Raw genomic sequence first — 24,678 nt, 5'->3', positions numbered from 1 at the left:
TCTGTAAGGAACGCTGCGCAGCCAAGTCCACCAGGGGGTGATGCGGGTAGAGGTGATGGAACCCGGGGTGGAGGAGCGGGACAGCAGTTGGCTAGTCTCGCTCTCAATCTCTGCAACATGGCTGCACTGGAACCACCTGACCAGCAGGAGGCGGGGCTCTGCCTGGGCCCCGCGGTCCCGCCCGCTCGGCCCCGCCCAGCGCCCCTCGCCAGGGCTGCGCGGGTTGTGAGGTGTCCGAGCCAGGCGCCTGCGCAGTGTGTCGCGGCGCGCGGGGCGGAGGCTTTATAACCACTTCGTAGCCGCTGCTCGGTTTCTATCTCGGGGAGGGCGGCCGAGGCGGCGGCCGGGGCGCCGGCTGGGGGGCCCTGAGGCGGGAGCTGTGGCGGCGCTGGGCGCCCCTGGCTCCTCGACCTCTGCGGGCCATGGGCTCCGAGAAGGACTCCGAGTCGCCGCGCTCCACATCCCTACACGCGGCTGCGCCCGACCCCAAGTGCCGCAGTGGCGGCCGGCGCCGGCGCCTCACCTTCCATAGCGTCTTCTCCGCCTCGGCCCGCGGCCGCCGCGCCCGGGCCAAGCCGCAGGCCGAGCCGCCGCCCCCGGCCGCGCCGCCGCCCGTCCCGGCCCCAGCCGCTGCCCAGGCCCCGCCGCCCGAGGCGTCGCCCGCTGAGCCGGTCGCCGAGGCAGAGGAGGCCGCCGCGGCCGTGGGGGCCAGGCTCGACGATGAGGAGGCGGCGGAGGGCGGCGGCCCGGGCGCGGAGGAGGTGGAGTGCCCGCTGTGCCTGGTGCGGCTGCCGCCGGAGCGGGCCCCGCGCCTACTCAGCTGCCCGCACCGCTCGTGCCGGGACTGCCTCCGCCACTACCTGCGCCTGGAGATCAGCGAGAGCCGGGTGCCCATCAGCTGCCCCGAGTGCAGTGAGCGACTCAACCCGCACGACATCCGCCTGCTGCTCGCCGACCCGCCGCTCATGCACAAGTACGAGGAGTTCATGCTGCGCCGATACCTGGCCTCGGACCCCGACTGCCGCTGGTGCCCGGCCCCGGATTGCGGGTGAGCGCGGGGGCGTGGCCGCCGGGGGCGCTTGGCTGCAGCCGAGGGGTGTGGCGGGGGCTGCGGGCCCCGCGTGCGGCCAGCAGCGAGGGGCTTCCCCGAGAGTGTGTCCCTAAGCGAGGAGGAGGTAGTGATGACCAGCGGGAGGGAGAGAAGGCAACTGCGGCGGGTGGTAACCGGTAGCTAACCATCCGGCAAGCCCCGACAAGTGTGCTGGAGGCACCCAGAGCCCCACCCCTGACCAGGGGCTCGAGGTGCGGACTTAGCTGTCGGTCAGGGGAAGGGAACTGTCCATCAAGTCAGCAGACGTGAGGCTTTTTTGTCAGGCGAAGGCCCCTTTGCAGAGGTGGGGATATCTTTTGGTGAGAAGGGAGGGGATCTTTGGCAAAGGAGGCAGTGAGAATGACATTCTGCAGGGGCAGCGCTTTGGAGGGGTGTGTCCATTTGGCTAGGGGCACGCTTAGCAGCATTGCAGAAGAAGGCGTGTTTTTCCTGACAATCGCTGCTGAAAGTTGGGATGGAGGTGATAGGAATGGCACTTGGGGAAGAGGACAGCTTTCTGGCAGAGCTCTGAAAGCACCCTGGCACTGTGTGTTCTGTGCCAAGCTTTTGGGAGGCACCCTGTGGTTCTTACCTTGCTGCCTTGGGCAGGGTGAGGGTTGGACAAACCCTTTCTTTGTCCAGAGTATCAGTGGGGCACTGAGACGAAGAATACACAGAGGTTGATATGATAGGAAAAAAAATGTTTGCCAGCCGCTTTGATCTTGAGATCTTGATGACAGTCTTTTCAAAATGCACTATGCACGCTTGATTTCAAAGGTCAGTGAGTTAAAATGTTATATTTGCAGAGCTGAAATACCACTAGATTTTCCTATCTGAAGCATTCAGTGGAGATTCCCCACCCCACACCCCTCCTTTAAAAAAAATCTGATTGTAATTTTCAGTTCATCTCATGAATGGTATCATTCAGCCAAGAGGGGCTCATCTAAGGGGTTGGGAGGCAGACTACCATTACCTGCTCTGGACCTTGGACAGATAATTTTATTCCCCTGTGTTATGTTTTGGAGGCAAATGGATGCTAGGGACACCTTGCAGTACATAAATGTAGTGCTATTAAAAAGCTGTGATCCTTTGCTTCAAAGCATTTAAGGACTTTTAATTGTAGTTTCTGTATATAGAAATTGTAGTTTCTGTATGTAGTTTCTGTATATAGTTTCTGTATATTGAGATTTCCATGATGCTGCCATTTGTTTCCTTTCAAAAAGGAGCCGTTTTAGAGTGTCTCGGAGTTAAAATAGTTGACTTCTATTTTTTTTTAATTCTGCCAAACTTGTTTAGAAGTGGGTGTGTTAATTAACCTCACCAAGATGGGGTTTCCAAATTACTTTGAAGTGTGTGGTCAAAGTACCCTGTTTATGATAGATCACTTTCACTTTTGGTTAATAAGTATCAGGAAGGACTTTGTAGACTCTTTAAAAGGGTCTACTTGCCAGGCGTGGTGGCTTCAGCAATTTAGCAAGATCCTGTCTCAAAACAAAAAGGACTGGGAATGTGGCTTAGTGGTTAAGCACCCGTGGATTTAATCCTTGGTGCCAACAAAACTAAACAAAAGGGTCTGCTTATGGTCTGGTGGTCTTACTGCTCCTATGAAGTTAATTATTTCCTGCCAATACTGGGGATTAAATGTAGGTCCTTGCACTTGCTAGCAAGTGCTCTACCACCGAGCCATATCACCAGCCCCCTTTTATATTTTTTATTTTATTTTGAGACAGTCTCACTAAGTTGCCCAGGCTGGCCTAGAACTTGTAATCCTCCTGCCTTAGCCTGGCAAACAGCTGGGATTATAGGTATGAACTATTGCACCCAGCTCCGGTGAAGTTAATTTATATATTAATCAATTAATATAATAATTATATATTAAAGTTTTGCAGATACTGCTAATCTATTTTCTGAACCCAAAGAATGAGAGAATACTGTATGGTTAGTTTGGGAATGGTATATTAACTCCTTTTTTTTTTTTTTTTTTTTTGAGATATGAGTTTCCTTGAATTTAACTAAGAAATGTGGCACCCTTGATCATCTTTCTGGAAAATATGTCAAAGCATAATTCAAGAAAGGGATGAATCGAACCTCCTATGACTAGTTTCAAGCCAGCCCCATTTCACTTTTTTAAAATATTTTTTTAGATGTTGATAAACCTTTATTTTATTCATTTATTTATATGTGGTGCTGAGAATCAAACCCAGTGCCTCACACATGGTAGGCAAGCACTCCATCACTGAGCCACAACCCCAGCCCCCCACATTTCACATTTTTTATTTCTCTGAAGTCAGTTTCTATCTTTGTTCACATCAATAAAAAATGAATAGAAATTAATTTGAAAACTTGGTGGGAGCTCTAAACCACTATTGATTCGAAAGTTATTAAAGAATTGTTGAAGATCTTTTTGTGTGTGTATGTGTTTTATGGGGATTGAACCCAGGGTCTTGTGCTCATCTATTGAGCTACAACCCCCAGTCCTAGGTTTTTTCTTTTCTTCCCTCTCCCTCCCTCACTCCCTCCCCTCCCTGTCTCTTTCTGTCTCTCTCCTTCCTTCCCTCCCTCCCTTCCTCTCCCCACCCCCCCACCCCACCTCTCTCTTTTTTTCCCTTTTTTTTCTTTCCTAGTCCTGAGGACTGAACCCAGGACATTTCACCACTGAGCTATATCCCCAGTCCTTTTTATTTTTTTTATTTTGAGACAGACTCTCACTAAGTTGATCACTAAATTACTGAGACTGGAGTCAAACTTGTGATCCTTCTGCCTCAGCCTCCTGAATCATTGGGATTATAGGTGTATGCCACTGTGCTTAGGCCGTCTCTTAATCTGGCTAATTAGTGGGTTGATAGCATCCAGGTTTAATTAGCAAAAACAATTATAGCAATTGTATATTTTTTTTCTTTTCTATGTATCTGTTTGCTTAAAGGTAAAGGAAAACAAGCAAGCTGGCATCTGAGGACCTACATGACTGGCATACATAATTGGATCCTTACAACATTGTGAAATGGATTTGATATAGTTTTACAGATGAGGAAACTAATGTTTAAAGAAATCGATTGATTTGTTCAGGGTCATATGACTAGTAGGTGGTAAACTAGGCTTGGAGTGTGGGTCTTAACACCGGTGAAGGCCACTCAACCTCTGTTCTAAACTACTCTTTGCACTTAGCCTCTGTTCTAAAAAAGCATTGGCTTATCAGCATAACCCCCATTACTGGGGATGCTACTATTTGGGTATTTTCCTTAAGCGTAGCCTAAGGACAACATTGAGAGAGCCAGGTATACTGGAACCTAGTTTCTTTTCTAATTTCTATTGTTAACAGTTACTTACTTTATTTCTCTTATCTGAAATAGTTCTAATTTTTTCCTCGCTTGAGATTCTTAGATAATATTTGCAAAGGGTTTTGAGATAGTTAAAGATGGTTAGAAAAACAGGGAATAGGGGTTGGGGTTCTGACTCAGTGGTAGAGTGCTTGCCTAGCATGTATGAGGCACTGGGTTCGATCCTCAGCACCACATAAAAAAATAAAATAAAGGTATTGTGTCCATCTACAACTAAAAATATTAGTAAAAAAGAAAAACAGGGAATAATTTTAAAATTCTTTCATTTCCCAAAGGAGTGTCCAGGTTTCCTTAGGAATGTGGCCATAGCTTTACTATCTGTGGGTTTTTTGTTTTGTGGTTCTAGGGATTTAACCCAGGAGTGCTCTACCACTGAGCTACCCCAGTCCTTCTTTTTATTTTTATTTTGAAACAGTCTCACTAAATTGCTGAGGCCGGCCTCGAATTTACAATCCTGACTCAGCCTCCCAAGTTGCTGGGATTACAGGGGTGCATCTAGCTGCTGCGTATTTTTAATGGCAGGAAGAAAATAGCTTCTGTGTTCTTATTGGATGTTTAAGTCCCTGTTTTGTTCTTTGAATCAAACCATTTTATTTTCCTGGGCCTGAGGAAAATCATGGATAATATTTGAAAAGAAGCCCTAAGCTCCGGTTATCTCTTCCCATACTTGACCCACGGATCAAGAACTTGCCAGCAAAATTATTAAGTCCTCCCTTGTGTGTGCATTCACATGGGAGCATGCACATGTATTTGTCAGGGTAGGGGAATGTGTGAGTGAGTTTACCAAGTTCTGATCATTAGTTTTATTATCATTACTCATGATGGAACACTATATATTAAGAGATTTCATTATTTTACGAAGTATTTGTAGAACAGAGGAAAAGAGTTCACATAGTTATTTTCTCATATTTCAATATAATATTTTATTCATAAATAAGGGAACATTCATATTGTTATTTGATATACTAAAGGCTACATTAATGAGTATATACATACACATACACACACACACACACATTTTTTTTTTTTTCCTTTTTCTTATTTCGTACCAAAGTTTGAACCCAGGGGCACTCAACACTGAACCACATCCCAAACTCTTTTTTAATCTTTTGTTTTGAGACAGGGTCTGATTAAGTTGCTTAGGGCCTCACTAAGTTGCTGAGGCTGGTTTGAACTTGGTGATCCTCCTGTCTCAGTCTCATGAGCTGCTGAAATTAAAGATGTGCACCACAATATGCTTTCAGCCAGGCTTCGTGGCACAAGTTGCAAGCCTTGGCAATTTAGCAAGACCCTGTGTCAAAATTAAAAATGCAGGGGAGAAAGCTTGGGAGAGCTTCCCTGGTTTTGATCCCCAGTGCTACAAAAATAAATAAACTTTCAAATGAGATAAAATTAGCTTAAAATACAAATAACTGACACTTTAGTTATTTATAGCATAGTCTTTAAGTATAATCTTATTTAGATATAATTTCATTTTAGTCTCATACAGGTAGGTGATGGTAAATGGATTTTGTAAAGGAGAAACCATTTCAGAGAAGATTTTGTAATCCCAGCAGCTCCAGAGGCTGAGCCAGGGGAATCAAATGTTCAGAGCCAGCCTCAGCAACTTAGTTGAGGCCCTAAGCAACTAAATGAGACCCTGTCTCAAAATAAAAAGGACTGGGGATAAGACTCAGTGGTTAAGTACTCCTGCGCTTAATCCCTGGTACTGAAAAAATAAAAATAAATAAATGTGGTATCTAATATTTTGTAGCTAATAAATGATGCAGTTGCTCTATTACCCTTTTGAATCTCTGCCTAAGCATGTCTATCAAAAACCCCCAAATAATGAAACTGTAATGTTTTCCTCTCAGGTGCTCCATTGCCAATTTTCAAACCCATTCAGAATCTCTGGGAGGCTGAGGGTGAGCAAAGTAGGTAACAAAACATCCTGGTATACAAGGGCAGAACTTTTGTACGGATGAATAGGAAATAAGGTTGTCCTGACCTAAATTCCCCCAACTCCAGCCTCTCATTATTGCCTCTGTACCTTAAAGAGTCCCACATCACACCCAAAACCAGGAGAGATAGTATCAGTGTTGGTCTTCCCAGACAACTGGATGGTACCATTCCCATAAACAGGAAACTTATGTTCATTTCCAGCACATTTATGAGGGAAGAACAAGTTCTCTTGGTGAGACAGATTTCACAGTCAGTAAAGGAGAATATTAGCCAGGCACAGTGGTACATATCTAAAATCCCAGTGACTCAGGAGACTAGGACAACTTAGCAAAACCCTGTCTCAAAATGTGGATCATTAGGGAACGTGTTTTTATTTTTCTTTGGCATCTTTAAGATTATTTGCTATTTTTCTTACTTGCAGTTTTCAAGTCTTCTTTAATAGTTGTCACTCTGGCCTGCTTTGAGTCAGTGTCTTTAACAGTAAATCTTGTACACTCAGAGTAGATTAAGAATTACTTCTTCTAGGGGCTGCAGTTATAGCTCAGTGGTAGAGCACTTGCCTAGCAGATGTGAGGCACTGGATTCGACCTGGGCACCACATAAAATTAAATAAATAAAATAAAGGTATTGTGTCCATCTACAACTGAAAAAAAATTACTTCCTCTAGAGTATTTCTACTATTTCTACAACTCCCATGTACAAAGCCTTTCAGTTAGGTCCTAAAAGAGTGGAATGAACAGGTGAATCTTGATGAGAAAGGTAGGGTGTATGAGCAGCATACTTGGTTCATGGATGAGGAAATGAGATAGGAGATGGACAAGAATAGGATAGGTGATCATTCAGCAGATGCTTTTGAGAATAATGGAGTGTTGAACCTGGTTGAGAATGGAATATTACAGAAAGAACTTAGACATGGTCCTTTTGATAAGAAGCTTGAGCTGGTAGAAAAGACAAGATGATTAGTAGATAAGAAATATAAACATAATGTGATAAGTACTAAGGAAAATACAAGTATTCTTAGATGAAATAAATAATAATGGGTTTGCATGATAGTATCAAGAAAGATCTCATAGAGGAGCTGGCTTTCAACACATTTGATGTGGGCTTTCAAAAATATGAGTAGAAATTCATACTGGGTAGACAAAGATGAGAACAGAGGGGGAAAAAAAGCCTTTTAAACCTGAATGTTATGATCAAATGCATGGAGGTATAAAAATCCAAGATACCATCCTAAGTCTGGAGTCAGTTTGGTTAGCTTCTAGATGCATATTGTAGGGAGCATGATCTGGGAAGTGACTAGATAGCAGTCTGACTGGGTTCAAGTTGATCTGTGTACCTAAACCATGTAAATAAGTTTACGGTTGAAGAAGTTTTTCCTCTCCACCGCCTACCTCTTCTCCCCGCCCCCTCTCTTTCTCTCTTTCTCTCTCTCTCTTTTTTTTTTTTTTTTCTATCATTGTTGGAGAGGCAAGATAATTACAATATAATGTATAGTAATGTGTTATAATTGTGCACTGGCACAAGATAGGCAACCAGCTGCCTAGAGAGTTTAAGTAGGTTTTACAGAGACTACGACGTTTGAGATGATTTTTAAATGGGCAAGAAGAAAGGAAAAGAGACTTGTAGGCAGGAGTAGAGTATGCAAAGGTCAAGAAGTGAAGAGTAAAGCATGCCATGTTTTTCTTCTCTCTCTCTCTCTCTCTCTCTCTCTCTCTCTCTCTCTCTCTCTCTCTCTCTCTTTCTTTTGGTGTGGCACTGGGAATTGAACTGGGATTGAAGAATAGAACCCAAGGGCATATTACCACTGAGCTACACCTCCAATCCTTTTTTAATTTTGTATTTTAGGGAGGGACTTACTAAATTGCCCAGACTAGCCTCAACCTTTGATTTTCCTGCCTCAGCCTCTTAGTACCTGGGATTGCAGGTATATACCACCAAGCCCAACTTGCGCTGTTCTTATACCATACTTTTCAGGCCAAGACTGCAAGTACAGTTTTAGAATATGTTTAGCTACACTTGAAAGTGGAAAGTATCTACCTATACCTCGATTTGAGGGATAGAGGCTAAGGTTTGGAGATTTTAAGTAGCTCAGTGTCGTGTAGAGTGAATCAGATCCCAGACCAGGCACCCAAAAACAAGAATGCCAAGTCTCATGCCATGAGTAATTCTGTGTCATAATAATAGATTGCTGTGGAGTATTTGGTGTTATTATACTTTGTTGGAACTAAATTACACACCTAAAATTGATTTCTCACTGTTTGCTGTGTTAGTCCATATCTTCTCCCTAGTATGCCTCATTGCCATGCCTTAAAAAATTGAGGAAATCAAGGATTTTCCACTCATAGTCAGATGAAAGGATTCCAAGTCTGTCAAAACTAAGAAAAAAAGTTTAAGGTTTGAAGCAGCAGATACCTTTATACCTTGGTCATAGATAAGGGAAGTCAGAGAAAACTGAAGCAGTCCCCACCCCCAGATTTGGCAGTGAAGAAACTGAAATGAACCAGACATACTGATTTGAACTGTGTGTGTTTTTTTTTTTTTTTTTCAATTAAAAAAGGAATCTTATCTGGAGGTGTAGTTCAGTGGTAGAGTGTGTGCTTATTATGCAGGAGGCCCTGGGTTCAATCTCTAGCACCAAAACCAAACAGGAATTTTAATAAGTATTTTCTCCTCCTGTGTAAAGTGGTATTGGATCACTAAGCGTTTAAGTTCTTCCTGACTGGTAGTCTATTTAATGTGTAGCTTCAGAACTTGGCTTATTACTCTTCTGAGGTCATCTACTACTTTTCCCATTTAACACAAAATACCAAGCAAGTCACTTTCTTCAGGAGACACATTGTTTATCTTTAGTAGCTATTTTGCAGCTAGGTGGGGTAAATTTTGCTCAGAGCTCCCACAGGATATGAATCATTTGCATTCACACGTTGACCTATTCTCACTTTGTTCTTTCTGAGAAGAGTTTTAATGCAGCCTATGTGACATAGGAGATACATTGTCATTTATATTTTTAGTGTCATTCTCAAATCAATTTACAGGATCTGTGATAAACCATAGAACTTGAGCTGCTATTATGAACATCTAATGTACATTCAAATAAACAAGTAAGCTAGAATAAATCCAAGAAAACCTTATTAGCCATTCACATAAGTTATTTGAGGTCTTTGGAAATTGGTAAAAGGGTGGAATAGGGGACAACAGAGCACAGATGTCAACAGCCAAGTATGCAATTATTGATCTGTTTGAAAACTGTGTGGTAAAACTTTTATAGCTTTCCATTTGTTTTTCTAAATTTTTTAAAGAAAAGTGTTCAATCGTTAAGGTAGTCTGAAAATTTAGTTGACATATTTAGATTTAATCAGAAAAGCTAATAGTTGTAAATATATTGGATTGTTTATGGGAGACTAATTCTTGGCAAATGAACATGGATTACAAGAAACAATTGATCTAGTACTGATAATTTCTAAATTACATTTTAAAGAATATGTATCAAAAGAGGGGGGAGGTAAGATATGGCCTTACGTTACATTAACTAGTAAGAGAGGTGGGTAGTATTCTTGACTTTTGGAGGCTGTCAAGAAAGAAAACATTAAAAGGTGTAGAATGGAATTTTTCCAAAAAGAGAAAAAATATAAAAAAGGTAAAATAAAACAAGCTTTCAGTAGAACTTGACCACAAGTCTATCTAGGACTGTTGTTCTCTCAAACTGTGGTCAGACCAACTCCATTGTAAAACTTAAAATGAAAAAGTATACTTGCTTTAGTTTTTGCTGTAGTTATTTTATAATTATTGTCTTTTCTTGTAAACAAACTCCAATCTCTCTAAATATAGAAAACCATGGAAAGAAATTGTTTTGGACCCTTTATTTATGAAACAGGGTGGCAAATAGCTATTCAAGCATTTTAAACTACAATTAAATAAAGGCTGGGAATTCAGGCTAAATATGATATATACTCCCTTTTTTTTCAGGAAATAAATTGTTTTTGGAATATCAAGAAATCTGCTTTCTCACTTGGGATAAGTTATATAGTTGGTCAGGTTCTGTGTGTGTGTGTGTGCGTGTGTGTGTGCATGTGTGTGTGTGTGTTTTCTTGGCATCTTATGTGGCTGTGGGATGGTGCCAAACCAGGGGTGTTAGCCCTGATGAATAATGTCCACCTTGATTAGATCATTCTTAACCTTACTGGTATCTTCCTGTTTCCTTACCAGTTATGCTGTTATTGCCTATGGCTGTGCCAGCTGCCCAAAGCTAACCTGTGAGAGAGAAGGCTGCCAGACTGAGTTCTGCTACCACTGTAAGCAGATATGGCATCCAAATCAGACCTGCGATATGGCCCGGCAGCAGAGGGCCCAGACTTTGAGAGTTCGGACCAAGCACACTTCAGGTCTCAGTTATGGGCAAGAATCTGGACCAGGTATAACTTGGCATAATCTCATTGTCTCTTTATTTGGTATCTCATAAAGTGAGCCCAAATCTTGAAAAGATTATCTTAGTGTATAACCCAAGTATTCCCTGGAATCAGAGAATAGAAACTATTACTTGATCATAATTTTTTTGGCGGTGCTGGGGATCAAACCCAGGGCCTCAGGCATGTTTGGTAAGTACTCTACCTATCCCTGAACTACATCTCCAGCACCCTCCCCCCCATCTCCACCAACCTTTTTATTTTGAGCTGGGATCTCCAGGGCTGGTTTTAAATTCCCATGTTTAAATGATCTTCCTGTCTTAGCTTCTCAAGTTTCTGGGACTATATATGCACACTACCATGCCTGGCATGGTATGATAGTATAATGGTTATATTTTCAATAATATGTTTGTGATATGTAGCTTCCCTTCTGACCATTTGTAGGTTATTATAGGCACATAAAATTGAAATCCAACAAAATTGTGTATGTTTGTATGTGTACGTAGGTACTACAGGTTGAACCCAGGATCTCACACATGCTAGGCAACTGCTGAATCATGAACTATTTCCCTAGCCCTTTTTAAATTTTTGAAAAAATTTTTAGTCATAGGTGAACACAGTACCTTTATTTTATTTATTTAAGTGGTGCTGAGGATCTAACCCAGTGACTCACTCATGCAACGCAAGCTCTCTACCACTGAGCTACAACCTAAGGCCCCCTTTTTAAAATTTTCTATTTTGAGACAGGGTCTCACTAAATTGCCCAAGCTGACATCTAACTTGTGATCTTGCCTAAGCCTCCCCAGTAGCTAGAATTAAAGCACCATGCCCAGCCACAAAATTGAATTCTTAAGTCTCCACCTTCTTAGTAATATGTCTCAAATTGGAGAACAATTAGGTCCTTTTGCTAGGGTCTTCTGCAGTACTTTTCATTGTGAGCAGAAAAACATTTAATTAGTGCTAAACCTGTACTCATTTGCCTTCTAGCTTTAAGTGCATCACTACTTTTGGAGGTAAGGTACAGATTTAAGAAAAGGAAATAATACTAATATGGATTAATGATTAACCTTAAAAGAAGGAAGATTTTCAATCTCCAGAACCTTAAAAAAAAAAAAAAAAAAAGGAGGAACATCACATATTCAGTTCCAACCTTGACAAGTCAGAATAAACCTATTTTAAAATGTCAGTGGATTATGTCTGGGGATGTCATTTGGGAGAGGCTAATAGGAAAGATTTTGCCATTCATTTTTCTGGCGTAGCACAATCTCCTAAATTTTCTTATTCAAAGGATAGCTCCTAGCTTGCTGTGAACATTACCAGGTCCGTGTTACATAGCATATCCAATTATTTTTAGATTTTAAGCTTGAAAGTATCATAGGAAGACACTGGATTATCTTAACAACAAATCACAATAATACTTATTAAATCTGAAAAATAAATTTCCTGAACTTACAGTTATCAAAATTTAAAGTCAATTTTAGACCGCTGACTCTTGAGGTAGGACTCTGCTTTTAAATCCATCAGCCTATTGGCAGGTGGAAATTCCATTTTACTTGGAACCATTGTTCTCTCTAGGGAAGTCTTGTTCAGACTGTGACTCAACTGCTGCTTAAGATGCCAGTTACTAGGGTAGGCAGCTCAGTATAAAACAATTCATTTTCTGAAAATTCCTGAGGTCTAGACATAGCCAACCTTCCAGTAAAGTGTGTTGCACAATTTGGAATCCTCGGTCAGGAGTTCTTGACTTCCCTTCATTTCTGTGTGCACTCTTTGGAATGATGAAGTCAAGCTAGGTTTAATAGTGGGTATTTTTCTACCCATCCTTCCTACTCCCACCCCCAGCAGATGACATCAAGCCATGCCCACGATGCAGTGCTTACATTATCAAGATGAATGATGGAAGCTGCAATCACATGACCTGTGCAGTGTGTGGCTGTGAATTCTGCTGGCTTTGTATGAAAGAGATCTCAGACTTGCATTACCTCAGGTGAGATGAGAAATATATCCATTGCTTTTATAGTCTTATTCTCTTACTCATTTAGAGAAAAGGATGTCAGACATAGTTGTCTTCTCATTACAGAATAAGGAAGCTGTAAAAAGTACCTCTGAAGCACCGCTCTGATCATACTTTTCTCCACCTCAGCAACCTCCAACCAACCTTCTAATCATGTCTTACCCCTAACAGCTTTCCTTAGTCTGGCCCTAATCTACTCTTAAAGTTGTGCTATATCCCAGATAATCTGGGTATCCTCCCTCTATGCTTGTTCATGTTGCTTTCTTTGCCTGGCATGCTTTCCAACCATATCAGCCTCCCAGTATCTCCCTTTTGTCTCAGTTTGCTCAGTTCTTATTGATCCTTCAAGAGCCATTTAAATGCCATTTCATCGATCATACCTTCTTTGTCTCATACCTTCATTCTTTGTGAACCCAGAGCCTCATGCATGCTAGACAAGCACTCTACCACTGGACTACTTCCCAGCCCCTTTTATTTATTCATTTATTTTCATTTTGCCACAGCGTCTCACTGAGTTGCCTAGGCTGGCCTTAAACTTGTGATCCTTCTGCCTCAGCCTCTTGAGTAACTGAGTTCTCCTCATTCTTCACTGACATTCCCTTGTTGCTTTCAGTATATTATCACTACTTCGTAGTGGACACGTCTAATCTTACTAAACTATTATCTCTTTACAGCTTCTTAAATTTAATGAGTTCCCAAATCATTGAGTGAATCTTAAAATAACTGTCCTAGAGGAGCTAATATTTATAAATTCCATTGTGTAGATGAAATACTTAATTTTCATTTTAGTGAGCATTTGAATACTTGCTCTGTAACAGTCATTGGGGGCACAGGGTGTTTAAAACATGATTCCTACGTTCACAGTTGCTTGTCATATCAAGTAGAGAAAATAGCACAAAGGGAATGAAGGAGGAGGACCAGGTATAGAAGGACTGAGCATAAAAGTGGCCAGAGTTTCAAACTGACATTAAAGAACGTGATGAACATGGTTTACAGTATCTATTAGGGGTGGTAGGACACATTCCAAGAAACTACACAATCAGAATGTTAATTAGCTGCAGAACACAAAGCATTTGGGTGAGTTATCAAATGCACATGCTATGCAGGATCCCAAGTAGTGTCTGTCAAGAAGCTGGATCAGTGTTGTTGGGTCTGGGAAGAGAGTTCAACAGAGAGAAGAAAAGGACTTTTGTTTCTGGAGGTCTGCCTTTATAAAGTAAATAAATTAATAAATAATTGGAAGAGCTCAGAGCTCTATTAGTCTGGCCATGTCCTTTGCTCTCTCTTGGGTAATATATTGGTTTCCTAAATTCTCTTTAACTCAATCATTCATTGGAAAGAAGGCTATTATTCTTATCGAGCCTTCTTGATAAGAAGCTGTGTTTATGATATTGACAATAACTTCATGTTTCTTCTGTAGTCCCTCTGGCTGTACATTCTGGGGCAAGAAGCCATGGAGTCGGAAGAAGAAAATTCTTTGGCAGCTGGGCACATTAATTGGTGCTCCAGTGGGGATTTCTCTCATTGCTGGTATTGCCATTCCTGCCATGGTCATTGGCATTCCTGTTTACGTTGGAAGGAAGGTAAGACATGCTAGGTTCTATGCCTGTTCCAGCTTTAGGTTTGTTGGCAAAGGTTTGAGGGAAATGGGAAGGAGCTTGTATTTCAGAGCTGCCTGGAAATCAGCTGGTTCTTAGATTAAAAATAACTTTAATTTCTTAAATGGATTTTTTATAAACCCCCATGGGATCTCAGAGTTCTTATTAACATCCTGACTTGGCTTGTCTAAGAGACTTAAAGGTGAACTGCTTACTTCATTACCCTGAGTTATTCTGCCTCAGATTTACTTTTTCTGCATTAGTTTATATTTTCCAGATCTTAAGTTAGGTTAAAATTTGAAGATTTTTTGGGGGTAGAGGATATATTTTAATATAGATAACTTATAAACAACTATTCACTTGTTCTTTTTTCCCCTGGAAAAATATTGCTTTCCTAACCTGCTGACCTGAATTTTCTCTTTTATAGATTCACAGCAGGTATGAGGGAAGGAAAACCTCCAAACACAAGAGGAATTTAGCCATCACAGGAGGAGTGACTTTGTCGGTCATTGCATCCCCAGTGATTGCTGCAGTTAGTGTTGGTAAGCTAGTCAGGTCCATGACTCCTCTGTTAGCTATCTGTTTACCACTAAGGAGATGAACTACACCTCCTGCCCTTTTTATTTTTTATTTTAAGACATGGTCTTGCTAAGTTGATCCTTCTGCCTCAGCCTTCCCATTTGTTGGGATTATAGGCATGCACCACCATGCGCATCCCTCTGTTAGCTTTCTGACCATAGCAGTTTAGCCAGCTGGCCAGACATTTTATTCTGGAGACACCTACATTTTATGACACCTACCTTTGTAGTTAACTCTACTAGACACTGTTGTTAAGATTATTTTTCAGCTACCCTAAATTATCAGAATGTGTCTTAAGTTAGTGTCTAGAACTTGGTGTGACACACAAAAGGTTGAATTAAAGAAAATTATTTTAAGCCCTGGTTTTTCACCTTTCATCTTCCTCCTCCTCTACTTGTCATGAGATTCACAAAGGTATATCAGTTTTATTTTTGACTAATGCCTCACAGTATTTTGGGGGATATTTAGAAAAATAATCTGTAACATTTCATGAGTTATAATAAAGCTTTACATACTCTCAACACAATTTATAGACTAGGATAGATATAAGGTCCATAGTACCATTAAGCCAATAAGGTACAACATAAAGGCTGTTCAACTGAAAACTAAAGGAGAGCACAGCCTCAGAAATTCTATGAAAATGCCTGCTCTTCCATTAGACAGGAAGCCCAATGTGGTTAGTAGAGGAAGGATATGAAGTCAAGACTATTCTGCATATGGAAGCAGCTCTCATGCAGTGTTAAGAACTCTGAATTTAGCTAAAAGTAGAAATGGATTCTACTTTTTAGTAAAACAATTCTAATTTTTCACTAATTCCAAGTATGCTGAATTTTTTTATTAATAAAAATCAATGAATTCTGAGTGCTTCACATATATTGATTCATTTAATCCTTACAGCCTCAGAAAAGTAGCACAGTTTTAACAGAATGGTGCAGTCATTTTCCCAGTCACTTTGCACAGGTATATGAATCAAGGCAGTCTGACTTTAGATCCTGTGTTCTTAACAATTAAACCATTCTACCTCACACATCAGTGTGACTTTGGAATTTACAAACCCCAGTAGTCACTTATTTAATGTTTAATTCTTGGGTTAGCCTTAAGCAGTGAATAGGAGGGAAATGAAAGCAATATGTATTTACTGTGCTGGGCACTGCACGTACATTCTCTTATCCCTGGGAAGATAGGTCCATAGTCAGATAGCCAGTGAATTGGAGTCAAGATTGTAATCCAGACTTTTTTATTCCCTTCTGGTGGTACTGGGGATTGAACCCAGCTGCACTCTACCAATGAGCTATATTGCTAGCCCTTTTTATTTTTTATTTTGAGACAGGGTCTTACTTGACCTTGAACTTGGATCTTCCTGCCTCAAACTCCAGAGTAACAGGGATTGCAGGCATCCACCTCCATACCCAGCTAATCTACACTTTTCTGATTGCAAATCTGGTCATCATTCCATTATACCAGGCATCCCCTTTGGGATTGTACACTCTTTCTTTGGCCCTTTTTAAAGTTCTTTGTCCATGTCCAGGCTGGGAAAGAGAATTTAGGACAACTGCAACCTGATGGCCTGCTGACATGTTTTCATTTCTTCCCCCTAGGTTTTGGTGTCCCCATTATGCTGGCATATGTCTATGGGGTTGTGCCCATTTCTCTCTGTCGTGGAGGTGGCTGTGGAGTTAGCACAGCCAATGGAAAGGGAGTAAAAATTGAGTTTGATGAAGACGATGGTCCAATCACAGGTAAAGGAAAAATTTTTTATTTTCATTTAAATTTATGGGACATAAGATAAAAATCAATAAAATTCACATTCTACAGAGATTGTCATTGGATTACTTTGGATAATGAGGTTTGTAGGGGGTAATGTATTTTTAGCTTTTCATTTCTTTGTTCCAGAATTATTAGGTTAATTCCTCTGGTGCTTGCCTCTGTGTGGCAGGTACAAACTAGTAGGATTCTAAGTAACTCCAAGTATGCTGGTGTTGAGTGGTTATAATAAAGCTTTATAGCTGCACAGTACTTTACAGTTTTCAGAGGACATTACACAGTTATTATCTTGCTTTTTACAACAGCTCTCTGAAGAAGGGCAGGGGCTACTATTATCTGCTTTTAAATGGGAACTTAAAACTTATTTTAAGTTTAGAACTTATTTCAGTATCTGTTAAGAGTTTTTGCAGAGCTAAGACTAAGCAAATCTTCTGAGTACTTGAACATTGTTTCCACTTCACCATTTTATCTAACCTGGGGCACAGAGTTCACCAACGGTTTCTCATTCTTTCTAGTGGAATTCACACTGACCTAAACATATTTTGAAATCTTCAGTTTAATTAAAGGCAGCTATAGAGTTGTAGAAATAATAGTGAACTTAGAATTCTAGTTTGGTGTGACTGTGACCTTGATAAGTTATTTAGTTTTAAATTCTGATTTCCTCATCAAAGTTGGAGCTGTTGATGACTGGCTATTGGGAGAATTAAATATGAACATATATTGAAACAACTGATGTACAGTGGCTGCACATAGTAGCTGTTCATTAACTAAATACCTTAGTACTTTTCTACTTGAAAATCCTCCACTCTGAAAAGCCTTTGTAGGAATATGCCTGTCAAACTGTTTTGATGCTATGCTGTCCTGAATTGAGATGTTTTGTTCTACCCACAGTGGCAGATGCCTGGCGAGCCCTCAAGAATCCCAGCATTGGGGAAAGCAGTATTGAAGGCCTGACTAGTGTGTTGAGCACCAGCGGAAGCCCCACAGATGGACTCAGTGTTATGCAAGGCCCTTACAGTGAAACGGCCAGCTTCGCAGCCCTCTCAGGGGGCACTCTGAGTGGTGGCATTCTCTCCAGTGGCAAGGGAAAGTACAGCAGGTAAGCAAATTGATAATTTCTAACAGAAATAGTTGGAATTATAAGAAGTGACACATTGAGCCATTTCTCTGTACTAGGCATGTTTCATATATCATGTCACTTTGATTTAATTGTCAATGGTGGTTTTTTTTTTTTTTTTTCAACTTTTAGAAAAGTTCAGAGTTCTTTCCACTGCAAAATAGCTGCTTCCACATGCAGAATAGTCTTGACTTCATATCCTCCCTCTACTAACCACATTGGGCTTCCTGCCTAAAGCAGGCATTTTCATTGAATTCCTGATGTTGTGCTCTCCCTCAGCTTGTTATTGTACCTTACTGGTACAACATAAATTACTATGGTCCTTATATCTGTCCTATCCTATGAATTTGTGTTGAGAATATGTAAAGCTTTATGACTTTTAAAAAGATTGTGACTTGACCTGGGACTGGGATTGTGGTTCAGTGGTAGAGCACTTGCCTAGCATATGTGAGGCACTGGGTTTGATTCATAATACCGCATACAAATAAATAAATAAAGGTTAACAACTAATAAAAATATTAAAAAGAAAAAAATAGATTGTGACTTGCTTGATCTTTTCACAGTTAGACAACCCAGAATATATACAGAGGCACTTAACAGATGTTAGATGAGAAGCAGTTTGTTGCTTTTCTGAAGAGTGGCCTAGGGAGGAGCATAGGGAGAGCACAGCAGAGGGAGGGAAGGGACTCACTTTCAGATGTCAGAAGGCCTTCAGCTGGGGAAAGGATTGGACTTCTGTGACTCATGCCTAGAGGAAGATTAAAATGACTAGGCAGAAGCTAGAGGAAAACTAATTTTCATGCAATACAGAGAATATAGGGAAAGCTGTATAAAAACCCAAAGAAGGAAAGGACTGCCATTGCAGATACTATGCTCCTTTTTTCTTGAAGTGTTTAAATTGGGACCAGAGGGCCTCTTGGCTATTAAAAGGATTCAAGCAACAGATGGCAGGTAGGTCAATCACCTGGGAACCTCTTAAAAAACAGATTTTAGAGCCCATTTCCAGAATTAGTAACTTACAACAGTCTCCTGGAATGGGACCTAGGGATGGTCTGTGTTTAAAAACAAACTTCCAAGGTAATTTTATTATAGCTTCTAAGTAAAAAATAGCCTTTGAGAAAGCTTCTGTCGAAAGAGAGTGAACCTATGGCAGAGCTGGAACTGGAACCCAGGTCTCTGATGAGTACACTTCCTTCAAACTCCTCTCATTTTGCCAGACCTCTGCACATCCTTGAAGGGCATCTGAGGCAGGGCAGTAGAGCAAAGACACAGGTGGCAGGGTGGAGACTACTGTTGACCTGCTGTGTCTTGTGACTCTGGTGTCTCTTGTTAGGGGATCCTGCCCCCAAATGCTGGAACATTCACTGCTGTGATCTTAGAGCCAGCTCCCCTGTAAATGAGCAGACAGATGTAATTGAAGAGTGACTTGCTGAAACTGCAGCTTAGCCAGTCCAGCTGTTCCAGTTCTGTGAAAGCCTTGCTTTTATAGGAAGAGAATGAGTCAGATGGGTTTGATGGTGAAACCCTTTATGAGGAAATACTTAGGAGTGCAACAAAATGGTGTTGGAGCCAAGAGGGCAAATAGTTATGGGTTCCTATCTCTGAGACATCATTGGGAAAGTGCTGCTCTATGAGGAAGGGAGGAGGTTGACTCCTGTGTGTCCTTCAGTGTTATGTCCTTCAGTGATTTGATTGCTAAGTGTTTGAGATCCAGAGGGTAAAGTGTGAGTGAGATATGGTCTCTTTTATGAAACTCCCAGAGGAGTGAGAGAGATACATAAATTGATAAATAGGTAGTTGCTGCAGGAGCACTTAGTTGGAAGTGACTGGTTTTCTGGGAGAAAAGGGGGAAATGGTATTTCCTTTATTAAGGGCCAAATATAAGTTTGTCAGGCAGAAGAAAGGAAACTTCAAGAGAGAGAGAGAGAATAGCACGTGCAGAGTTATGGAGGTTTAAAATGTGAACTCAAAGTGATTATGGTTTTGAGCTTCTTGTGAGAGATGGGACTGGCTTCCTGGCAGATCAGGAAGACCATAAATTCCTGTTAGCAGGAGGCAGCCAGGAGTTAGAGAATTTAGAGTGATCAGGTCTTCATCCGCACTGGCACTGGTCTGGAGGTTGTTTGACTTGGAGAGAGATCCCAGTGGTAATTCCCCAAGCAGATGATGTTGGGAACCTGAAGTTATGCAGTAGCAGTGGGGATAGAAAGGAGGGGACGATTTTAGTAGATATTTAAGAAGGGAAATGTGCGGACATGTATTTCAGCTCTTTGACAATTGGAGATGATCAGATAGATCATCACAGTTTGCAAGAGAATAATGGAAGAGATGAATACCAGGAAGTAGACTGTCTCAGAATACCCAGGTCTCATATTAACTTGAACGTCCCCTCTTTACACAGGTTAGAAGTCCAAGCCGATGTCCAAAAGGAAATTTTCCCCAAAGATACAGCCAGTCTCGGTGCAATTAGTGACAACGCAAGCACTCGTGCTATGGCCGGTTCCATAATCAGTTCCTACAACCCACAGGACAGGTATGTGAACAGTCAGATGCCCAGGAGAGGTTGCATTTTTTTGGTCGGGTACTTTTTCTGAAGCACAATGCCTCATGTTAGGGCTCTTTTGTACCATCTAGTGGGATGTATAGCACGCCCTGTGAACTCATTGACCAAGTTCTTGGTCCTAGAGTGTTAGCATCTCTTGATTCTTCTCTTTAGCACTTGATGTCTAAAGATTGCTTCCCTCCCCTCCCTCCTCCTCCCCTCCCCTTAGCTGCTGAAGCAGTGTGTAATTACTTACATGAAACTTAAAGAGCTAGATTGGTATTCATTGATGTCTGTGAATCTAGGGTTTCTGCTTACCCTTTGCTCAATATGGTTCCCATAGCCTGTTACTCTTTTATTTTGAGTAGTGTCTTTGGCTTGGTGTGATTGCAGTATTACTGTTGGAATTCTGGCTTCTTTTAATTATAGCACAGTAGCAAAGAGTTATAAATCTTTCACATTTACATTTTGAGAAAGATAGTATGAAGCAATGACCCTTAGTAGAATTTTGGAAGCTTTTTCAGATGTTTAAAAGAGATTTGCTGAGGAGTGTTTGTGTGTGTCGCAAAAAGTAAGCTCTAGGGTCTGGAGATATAGCTCAGTTGGTGGAGTGCTTGCCTTACAAGCACAGGGCCCTGGTTCAGTCCCCAGCACCACACACACACACACACACACACAAAATAAGCTCTAGTCCACTGTTTACTCATCCTTTTAAACTTCCTAATCCTAAATCCACAAACTACTTTTGTCAACAGATATAGCAATGACCCATGCATGACTCAGCACAGTGGATTTTGTCTCCACAGAGAATGCAACAATATGGAAATTCAAGTGGACATTGAAGCCAAACCAAGCCAGTATCAGCTGGTGAGTGGAAGCAGCACAGAGGACTCTCTCCATGTCCATGCTCAGATGGCAGAAAATGAAGAAGAAGGTGGTGGTGGTGGCGGTGGCGGTGGTGGTGGTGGTGGTAGTGGTGGCGGCAATGGCGGCGGCAGTGAAGAGGATCCCCCCTGCAAACACCAAAGCTGTGAACAGAAAGACTGCCTGGCCAGTAAAGCTTGGGACATCAGCCTGGCCCAGCCAGAGAGCATCCGCAGTGACCTGGAGAGCTCTGACACACAGTCAGATGATGTGCCAGACATCACCTCAGATGAGTGCGGCTCTCCCCGCTCCCATACTGCAGCCTGCCCCTCAACCCCCAGAGCCCAAGGTGCACCAAGCCCAAGTGCCCATATGAACCTCTGTGCCCCAGCCGAGGGACAGACTGTCTTGAAGCCAGAAGGTGCAGAAGCCAGAGTATGAAGTGAAATGAATGCTCCTGTTCTGAGAAGCACATTTGTTGTAACTGCATCTTTTGGATTTTTTTGGTGGGGTGGGGTGGGGGGGATTTATGTATTTTATTTCAAAGATTTTCTGGTCAGGTTTTCCCCAGGGAAATTCTGAGAAATTCTGAGAAATTTGCAATTTCTTACCAGATAATACATGAAAATTTTGCCCTTGTCCCCTCCCCTCCCCCTCTTTTTTAGTTTTAATTTATTGGTTAAACTGATGTTGGCGATCCGTGAGGTGTGTCAAAGAGTGTACATATGTATGTGTGTATATTGTATGTATGCTAACGTATTACTGAAGGACACATTTTAATAAAGATTTCTGTGGTACTTCAATTCATCTCATTTTCCTTGGCTTGGCTAGTCCTACAAAGCCAAGTGTTTGACTGAAACAAAACACTACATCTTTGACAGTCTCAGGTCCTGAGTTTTTCTTACCCCAGGGAAGAAGGATTGTATTCAAATCCACCTGCAGTGGAGTCGTGTATAAACCACTCTCTTTTAGTGTGACAGGGAGGAAAGCCAGGCTCATTTTGGACTGTGTAGTCAGACTGAGTTATTAGCTGAGTCAGCTGGACAGGAAAGCCATAGTTTAAAAAATGAACTTTGTTTGCCCTCTAGAGGCAACTGCAGTTTTCCTGTTAAAGCTTTACTTACCCTTTTCTGCATTATAGTCACTGTTAGTCCTGTGTTCAGAAGAGGACAGGCTGGCAGTCCCAGTTGCTCTCAAGAGGTCTCCATGCACGTTGCAGGGTCGCAAGTTGGGAACAGAGTATTCTTATTGGAGGAGGAAATGTACTGATTCTGCATGATCACCAGCAGTGATGGAGGCATTGGCTGTGTTCTCAGGTGTGTGCCCCTGTTCCAAAAGGCTTTCTCAGTTTTGCCAATGTAGTTTAAGAGGGACAAAGAAATCTGAGATTTGTAATGAACGAGAGGACACCAACCATCAAAACCTCTGAATATTTTTAACTTTGCCTGATCTTACAAATTTATCAGAATTAAGCTAAGTTAGTACTACTTTGGATTTTGGCACTGTCTAGAATAATGTCCTTAGAAATGAAAGCTTATGCACAGAGTAGCAAGAAAATTGAATAAAAGACTCATAACCCCCAATGCAAGCTTCCAGATCTGGCACTGACAATTTCGTGATGGTACAAGTCAGTAACTCCCTGGTGCCCCCAGATTCCCCCATTCTCAAGACTGTTTAAGGAACTTCTAGTGCCAAGCCTATCACCTTAATCCTGGGCCCAGAGAAAGAATTGAATGCATCTTTCCTTGAGGACCAGGTGGCTTTCTTATTCTTTTGCAGATGCACCTGCTCTTTGTCTTACTACACTAAGGACGAAGAGTCTGGACAGCAGCCAGCATCTTATCTCTTAGGTACTACGGTCCAACTTAGCACATTTTCTTGTATCTGGGACAGAAAATGCCATTAGTGGACTTCAGGTCCCTGGAAGAAAGTGCCCTAAAGGGTGTCCCTCTGTGACAAAAGGAACCTATTGGAAGAAGTGACAGACAGTCTGGAGACCTGAAATGCAGATTTTCCACTCGACTTGGAATTCTCTTGAACCCTCATCAAGAAAGCAATTAACTTGTATAAAATCAAAGAAGTCTGTTGGAAGGAGTTTACAGCCAAACCTGTGTTTCTTATCTGGGCTCTGCTTAATGCTGTGGGGCTTGGGCAGTCCACTCCGAGTCTGCTTTCACTTAATCAAAATGGGATAATAAGCCTAATTATGGAATTGCAAAGATTAAGTGAGATGGTGTACTGAAAACACTATTGGTAAAGGCCAGTGTTTTTCTTCTCCTGTAAGATCATATAGAAGTAAAGGAGATTCTGGGTATCATTTAAGAAAGGAAGCCCAGAACTCCAGACCAGGGGTAGGAAAAACTTTATTTGAATTCATTGTAACACTTCAGTCATCTTCTAGATATTAGCATCTAAAAAGGTTCATCAGCACCACCTGGAGGACAATATAAGTAATGCCTAGGGAAAGTTCTCTGCTGAGAGAACAGCTTAATTTCTCTCTCCCTCTCTGGTACTAGGGATTGAACCCAGGGACACTTAACCACTGAGCTACATCCTCAGCCCTTTTTATTTTGAGACATGGTCTCAGCCTCCCAACTGCTGGGATTACAGGCATGTGCCACAGCTCCTGGCTAATTTTTCTTCATGTGGCCTTCATTAATTCTGAAACACCTACCGCATTTCAGGTATGGGATGCAGAAATGAAGAAAACAAAATTCCTGTCTCCGTGGAATTTATACTCTGGTGGGGGAAGTCAGTCAGGTAGATATTAAGGGCAGATACGCTGAGGAAAAAGCGGGGAGAGTGGCAGGTGGGGATGCTTTAGGTGGGCAGTACTGGGCCTCTGATAAGGGCGCACTTTCATTATTAGAGATTGAGCAGAATGAGGAAAAGAACTGTGAAGAGGGGAAGAGCACGCTGGATATGAGGAATAAAGTACAAAGGCCTTTGGGGGAGCATCCTCAGTTTGCTTTTTTAAAAGACACAGTATAGTGTCCTTGACTGGAACAAAATGGGATAAGGCAGGGAGAGGAGCAGATTAGCTGGGGGCAGAACAACTCAGAAGACAAGAAAACTAAAGGTCTCTCTGAGGCCAAGGAGGTAAGTAGCAGGCAAAGCTAGACAGACAGCTGCTGCAGTCAGCTTTCAGAGGGACTGAAACGGGGCGCGGGTGTGTTTGGTCCCAGAGTCCTACTTGGATAGGCCAATGGAAAGAAGCTGTGAACGTAGCAAATGGGTTCTCATTCTGACCTTACACACCATCTTGTACTGCAGGCTGCTGGCAAGCTAAGAATTTTAGATCTTAGATTCCCTTGAAGCCAACACTCTGAATGAGACTTAAACTTTGCCCATTGGATGTACAAATGAGATGTGGAAGGAAGGAGCATCTGGGGGTTGTCTTTAGCTACTTGGGCTGCAAGGTGTACAGA

At 41.9% G+C, this 24,678-nt stretch overlaps 1 protein-coding gene across 3 annotated transcripts; it reads left to right on the top strand.

Annotated features, from left to right (window-relative positions):
* Positions 1-274: 274 nt before the first annotated feature.
* On the top strand, positions 275-22,053 carry RNF19B (ring finger protein 19B). Of its 3 annotated transcripts, none has more exons than XM_079123909.1 (9): positions 281-1,048; positions 10,576-10,781; positions 12,615-12,759; positions 14,207-14,369; positions 14,812-14,926; positions 16,562-16,702; positions 17,619-17,826; positions 20,246-20,377; positions 21,193-22,053. In XM_079123909.1, the coding sequence occupies exons 1-9, from the start codon at positions 423-425 to the stop codon at positions 21,689-21,691; spliced, it is 2,235 nt and encodes a 744-aa protein (XP_078980035.1). In that variant the 5' UTR covers positions 281-422; the 3' UTR covers positions 21,692-22,053. The 3 variants fall into 3 exon arrangements, with proteins under 3 accessions (XP_078980037.1, XP_078980035.1, XP_078980036.1); XM_079123910.1 differs by having other exon boundaries at positions 283-1,048; positions 12,618-12,759; XM_079123911.1 differs by lacking the exon at positions 20,246-20,377 and having other exon boundaries at positions 275-1,048.
* Positions 22,054-24,678: the final 2,625 nt, after the last annotated feature.

The sequence above is a fragment of the Sciurus vulgaris genome (assembly GCF_902686455.1).
Source record: "Sciurus vulgaris genome assembly, chromosome: 1".
Classification (NCBI taxonomy): Eukaryota; Metazoa; Chordata; class Mammalia; order Rodentia; family Sciuridae; genus Sciurus; species Sciurus vulgaris.
The sequence above is the reverse complement of the archived record's forward strand: the minus strand, read 5'-3'. Positions and strand labels throughout refer to the sequence as shown.

Bases quoted from the DNA above. Each gene is read 5' to 3' on its own strand.
- RNF19B (XM_079123909.1), top strand. From the start codon at position 423: ATGGGCTCCGAGAAGGACTCCGAGTCGCCGCGCTCCACATCCCTACAC. The intron at 16,703-17,618 runs GTAAAGGAAAAA...TTCTACCCACAG, and splicing joins AGACGATGGTCCAATCACAG to TGGCAGATGCCTGGCGAGCC. The intron at 20,378-21,192 runs GTATGTGAACAG...TTGTCTCCACAG, and splicing joins TCCTACAACCCACAGGACAG to AGAATGCAACAATATGGAAA.